Genomic DNA, 6,950 nt, shown 5'->3' with positions numbered 1-6,950 from the left:
ATATTGGCTGAACTGCGACTGACGTGACCAGACACCATTTAAGCTTAGATATGTTTTCCAAGTTCCGTTTTGTAAACCTACTGATTACCCGCTCTACTGGCCAAGATGTTACAATACTTCCAGAAAATTGAAGTGAACATGTCTCTCAAAATTCACTTCTTGCGTCACCATCTCGAATACTACAGCAAGCAGCAGCAAGCTCAGAGTCGAATGAACATGCCGAGCGCTTCCGTCATGTGACCATGCCCATGGCAACTTGAGCTGGTGGCTGGAATTTGTTAGTGGTCTCAATAGTTATTCGATCAAGACAATGAAGAGTGAAGAATATACAATGGGAGTTTCCTAGGAGTGTATGTCACAAAATTGAACTTAACTGCCCTGTTTGTTCTAGAGAAAATAATAGTTATTTCTTAAGTTTTTAAGAGAACTGAATTAAAATTCTAAACCGCACACAGAAAAAACTATTTCTTAAACCGTTTCAATCCAAATATTTGTCACATATTGAACTGGTTTCTATTATTTCATAATTGAATCAAGTATTCTTGTGCTCAAAAACTAAATTTTCTGATATTTTCTATTGAATTTTGAGTCTTGAATTTGATAATTTAGATATTTGAATATAAATTTTTCGTTATTGGTTGAACTTTAAATATAAAAATTATTGAATAGATAATTTTCGTAATTGAAAACACTTTTTTTTATTTTTTTTTTTTCAATTACAAAATTGATCTATTCAATAATTTTTGTATTTAAAGTTCAACCAATAAATCAAATTCAAAATTCAAAATTCAATAGAAAGTATCAGAAAATTTTGTTTTTGAGCACATGAATACTTGATGCAATTAGGAAATAATTGAAACCAGTGGGTCGATTCTGGTTATGTGAAACGGTGAAATGAAGAAAACATTTCATTCTCGTTTTCATAAACGAATATTATCATTTCATAATTACACAAATTGCGATTCCCGTTCTTCAATTTGGTTTATTCAAATTTTTATTTTCATATGAAAGCATTTGAACTTATTTATCATTTTTTCACTAAACGAGAATCAGAAAGTCTATGAAAATATGAAAAAACTTTTCATTTCACAGAACCAGAATCGACACCCTTTTCAATATGTGATAAATGTTTGAATTGAAATATAGTTTTTTCTGTGCAGCCAGATTGTATTTATATATTTCTATTAATCATTTTTGAGGTATGCATTCATTGATTTAATTTCTGATTTTTGTTTTGAAATTTGCAAAACATGACTTATTCATTTATTTGGAAAACAAGTAAGAATATTTAGCGAAAAAATCAGTTTGTTAAAAACAATGTGGTGGAAAAAAAATGTGGTGCAAAATATGTGAACCACACAGGTAGTTCAGTTTTTGTTACTTATATCTCAGCCATTTGTGGACCGATATTCCTCAGAAAGACAATATACTTGATTTCAGTATAGAGACGGGCTTGGCTATATCGCAAATAAAATGGTGGTAAGAGCTCTAGTAGTCTAGCAATTCGCACTGCGAACCGAAATTTAACTTCTAACTAATTTCAGCAATATTAAACTAATAAATTGTGCCATAAAACTCCACAATAAATCTAGTTACATTTTCAAAGTCCAAAGTGACAAAAAATGCATAATCTCCATTTGCAAGAGGCAATGGACTTAACTGTTGCTGCAAATAACGATTTTCCAATCTTTTGATTTCGAAATCTTCCTAAAATAAATTAACATATATTAATAAAAAGAATCTGTAACATATTTTGCTACAACTTACAGTAAGCGGACAAGAATGATTAAGACTTGATGACTGGGTAATCCACCTCCAGATAATACTGCTAACGGGATTCAAATGTTTTATAAAGTCACATTTGAATATAAAATCATACAAAAATGGTTTATAGCCATTTGCTCTTTTCAAAAATCTAAAACGGACCTGTGAATAATAAAAATAAATAGAAATTAACCTCATACATAACTATAAAAGTAACTTACTTGTACATCTTGTATAGGTAATTGTAAAAATTTTATATATACCATAAAATATTGCACATCTCTAGATTCCGCTTTAACTCTACAAGTTTCAAATTTCGCAAATGATTTGTCGGTGACATTGCATTTCATCTTGGTGAGTTTTAAGCGAAAGGCCTTGGTAAAAGTAAAATGTTTTATTATCAATATAAGTCATATTTTTCCAAAAACCATGAAATAGTTACCAAAATATTATTTGCATTTAAAATTGTTATTATTAGAAACATATAAATTAAATTTATATTTGCTTCTCGTAGTCTTTTGTACATTTTTACAATAATAACTTATTTATGAACATTTATTTCATTGGAATTCAGACTCACAAAAAATCAATTTGCTACTACTGTTAACGATATGATGCCAATTAAAATAAAATTATTAAAGTACAGTCATTTTTGTATTGGAATTTGTATTTTTGTGATTTTTAAATCACAAAATTAGAGAAAATTAAATTTTGTTTTTATAAAATTCTATACTATATTCTATATGGCATTTGTTTTTAGAATCAACAGATAATCAAATTGTACGTCCTGAAGGCATATAAGTTGTTCAACTCAGATGAGAACTTAGACAGTGTAAAGTTAGTGAACTAATACTTCAAGCAATTGATGTTCGGTCTGCGGTAATAAAAGAAATCGTTAGGTTTCAAATTTGAAATGTGAGCTGTTAAGAAAAATGGCTGGCAACTTAATGGTTTACAAATTAAAATAAAATAACTGGAATTAAATATTTATCTCTGAAAAAATTAAGTTTATTTTATGTTTCTATTGTTTTTTTTTATTTAATTGAAATATTTAGTTAAAAATTTATATTTTCATAAAATACATTTGGATAATTTTAGTTTATTGTTAACTAAGTGAGGTTAAATATTTCAATTGAACTTGTTCGTTCATGAACTACCCTAGCATAATGAAGCCATTCTTTTTGTATGTTTTGTTTTCTTCTAACTTGATTTTATTTTTCAGTCATAACTCCACAGAAGAGCATGAAACTTGTATCCCATGTCCAATGTTTATTAAAATTAATTTTTGTGTTGTTTAATCGAAATTTATGATTGATAATTATAATGATATTAGTAAATAATTCATGGTTTTTATTAATTTTAAATAAAACTTTTTGTTTTATAAACTTTTTATAAAACTAACAATTAAGAAGGCTCTATTTCGCTGAGCCGAATCTTATATACCCTTTAACAAGTTTAAGATAAATATTAAAAAGAATTGTGAAAAAAATTTTGAAAAAAACAAGTAAGAGTGCTATATTCGGCTGTGCCGAATCTTATATACCCTTCACCAAATTATACTTCAAAATTTTAAATATTTTTAGTTAAACAAAATTTAATTTTTTTTCCAGTTGTTTTTTTTTCATTTTTTGGAAAAAAAATTTTTTCGATTATTTTAAATTTTAAAATTTTTTTTTTTAAATTTAAAAAATTTTTTTTTTAAATTTTAAACATTTTTTTTATTTTTTTTTTTCCATTTTTTTTTTTTTTAAAAAAAATATTCGGATTAAAATTTTTTTTTCCGATTTTGACCCATTGTAGGTCCAACTTACTATGGTCTTATATACGTCGTTGCAAATGTCTTTGAAATATCTATCATTAAATATCCATATTGTCTATATTAATGTCTTAGTAATCCGGATATAGGTCAAAAATCGAGGTTGTCTTGGTTTTTTCCTCATATCTCAGCCATTTGTGGACCGATTTTGCTTATTTTAAATAGCAAAATTCTCGAAAGCATGTCTGACAGAATTATTGAAGATTTGGATCCCGAAGATATCTGGGGTCTTCAGAAAATTGATTTCAACAGACGGACAGACAGATAGACATACAGACAGACGGACATGGCTTAATCTCACGAAGGTGAAGGGTATAACAAGTAAGAGAGCTATATTCGACTGTGCCGAATCTTGTATGTCCTTCACCAAATTATACTTCAAAATAAAAATTTTAAATATTTTTAGGTAAACAAAATTTATTATTTTTCCAAAAGTTGTTTTTTCATTTTTTGAAAAAAAAAAATTCGAATTGATTTTTTTTTAAATTTAATTTTTTTAATTTAAATTTTTTTTTTGTTTTTTAAATTTTTTGTTAAAATTTAGCGAAAAAAACTTTTGTTAAAAAAAAATTCGGGTTAAAAAATATTTTTTCTGATTTTGACCAAAGAATCGAAATTTATTGGAAATAAATCTCGCATTTCTAAACGGCTGGTCCGATCAGAATAAAGTTTGCTTTGGGCGTAGCCTAGGAGTATCCGAGTTTAAGTTATTAAAATGGGCCCTACAAATGCTCCAGGGGCGGCGCTATGGAGGCTCAAAGTAGGGTACCTTCGACATTTAAAATTTTTAAACACGTGCAATTTTTTTGTTTCCCATCCGATTTCAAAGAATTTTATATTTTTGGAAAGCGCTCGGATAGGTCTTGAAAAAACATGCTTGCGTGTGCTATTTATCTCTTATAATTTCCTAGTTATAGACATTTTAAAATTGAAATTTTAAAATTTTGTCATACCTTGGTCCGCTTTTTTTAAAAAATATAGGGCACACTTTTGGACCGTATAGACTTTGTTAGTTAGACAACTAAATTACCAGAGCAATATCAATTACGAATCCAAAACTATCCGATTTTCAATTTAAAAATTCAAAAAATAGTATATTTTTGCTGTTTTTTGGACAAAATGGTGAGATAACCCTTTTTTTTATTAAAAAACAACTTTCTTTAGGAACATATAATAGTTTTATGTTTTTCTATAAAGTTTCTTTACGGAGAACATTCTGGTATTAAAAACATGCCCTATTTTTCGAACATATCTTCCCTACGCCCTTTGGAAATTGACCTATTTTTTATCAAAATTTGTGCCACATGTTGTAAAATCCCAAAGCTGGGATCAGAAAACGGAAAGCAGCTTTGGAAACCCTATGTATTCCCTATTTATCCCTAAAGTATTTTACCAGCCCCGAAGGAAATGTGGACCCTATAGGCAAAATTGTAAAAAATACCATTTTTGGGATTTTCGATCCAATTTTTAGGAATTGCGGGATTCTATTTAACCTTTTGACAAGCTTTTTTACACCTTGTTATATAGAATGAGAAACTTAAAAAACGCTGAAAATGTTATTGAGTGTCGCTGATAAATAAAGATTTTATTACAGTCGAGTCCATTCGGTTCAAAAGTGCGCCCTATATTTTTAAAAAAGCGGACCAAGCCGAACGCTTTTCAAAAATATAAAACTCTTTGAAATCGGATGGGAAACAAAAAAATGGCAAGTGTTTAAAAATTTTACATGTCGAAGGTACCCTATTTTGTGCCCCCATAGCGCCGTGCCTGGAGCATTTGTTAGACCCATTTTAATAACTTAAACTCGAATACTCCTTGGCTACGTCCAATTCAAATTTTATCCCGATCGGACCAGCCTTTTAGAAATGGCAGATTTATTTCCAAAAAATTTCGATTCTACCCGACTGTGCATTGTAGGTCCAATTTACTATGGTCTTATATACGCCGTTGCAAAGGTCTTTGAAATAGCTATCATTAGATATCCATATTTTCTATATTAATGACTTAGTAATCCAGATATAGACCAGGGATTTGTGGACCAATTTTCTCGATTTTAAATAGCAACCGAACATAAGAATTCAGGAGATATTGATGTGTGAATCGTGTATGTAAGTTATTTGGGGGCTTCGGAAAGCTAATTTCAATAGACAAACAGACAGACGGACATACCTTAATCGACTCCGTTATCTATAAGGATCCAGAATATATGCACTTTATAGGGTCTGAAAACTATATTGTGGAAATTACAAACGGAATGACAAACATATCACGAAGGTGAAGGGTATAAAAATGTTGAAACAAATGTTAAAAAACTTTCGGCATTTCTGATACTGTGTTCAGATATTCACGATAATTGAGGCAAATATATTTTAAATTGTGTTATCCGCTTTAGTGTTCACACATATTCAATTCAGCTTACTCAATTTTCGTTTGACCGCTAAAAATATTTTAGGTACTATTTTTTAAAAGAAATTGATTAAATATTTATTTTTTTTACTGATGACAAGAAAAAACTGACTGCTGATTTAGGTATCAGCTACAAAAGTTATCATTAAATTTGCTTGCGTTCACAACTTTTTAAAATCTAATAAATTGTGGCATAAAATTCCAAAATAAATCTAGTTACATTAGCAAAATCCAAACTGGCAAATAGTGCATAGTCCCCATTTACTACTGGCAAAATACTTAACTCTTGCTGCAAATATTGATTATCCAATCTTTTGATTTCAAAGTCTTCCTAAAATATTAACAAATATAAATTTAAAGCACATAAATATTCAAAACGATTTTTGCTGCTACTCACAGTAATCGGACAGGAATGATTAAGATTGGATACATCCTTAAACCATCTCCACAGAATGCTTGAAATCGGATTCAAATGCTTTATAAAGTCACATTTAAAAATAAAATCATATAAATGTGGTTTATAGCCATTTGCTCTTTTCAGAACTCTGAAACGGACCTATAAATAATAAGAAATATATAAATCAAACACACTTAACAATGCAACTTAAGTACTTGTACATCCTGTATAGGTAATTGTAAGAATTTTATATAAACTGTAAAGTATTGTAGATCTCTGGCTTCAGCTTTAACCCGACAAGTCTCAAATTCAACAAATGATTTATCAGTTGCATTGCATCTCATCTTGGTCACCTTTATACGGAAGGCCTTGATGGATGACAGGAATATTTATTATTATTAGTATCATTTCATTTAAGTTATTAGTTACCAAAATATTATGAACACTTGTAATTGTTATTAATATAAAAATATAATTCAGATTGAAATGCGCCTTTTGAACCATGTTTTATTAACAATAAATTAATTTCATTTGGTTTCAGTCACTAAAAATAAATTAAATTAAACT

General features: G+C 28.7%; 1 protein-coding gene across 1 annotated transcript; it reads right to left on the bottom strand.

Moving 5' to 3' along the window:
* Nucleotides 1-6,164: 6,164 nt before the first annotated feature.
* LOC135958386 (uncharacterized) lies at nt 6,165-6,727 on the bottom strand. Its single transcript, XM_065509290.1, has 3 exons — nt 6,599-6,727; nt 6,384-6,542; nt 6,165-6,317 (listed from the first exon to the last, which is right to left on the bottom strand). Exons 1-3 carry the CDS (start codon nt 6,725-6,727, stop codon nt 6,165-6,167), a joined length of 441 nt encoding a protein of 146 aa, XP_065365362.1.
* Between the last annotated feature and the right edge of the window lie 223 nt (nt 6,728-6,950).

The sequence above is a fragment of the Calliphora vicina genome, chromosome 4 (genome assembly GCF_958450345.1).
Source record: "Calliphora vicina chromosome 4, idCalVici1.1, whole genome shotgun sequence".
Lineage (NCBI taxonomy): Eukaryota > Metazoa > Arthropoda > Insecta > Diptera > Calliphoridae > Calliphora > Calliphora vicina.
The sequence above is the reverse complement of the archived record's forward strand: the minus strand, read 5'-3'. Positions and strand labels throughout refer to the sequence as shown.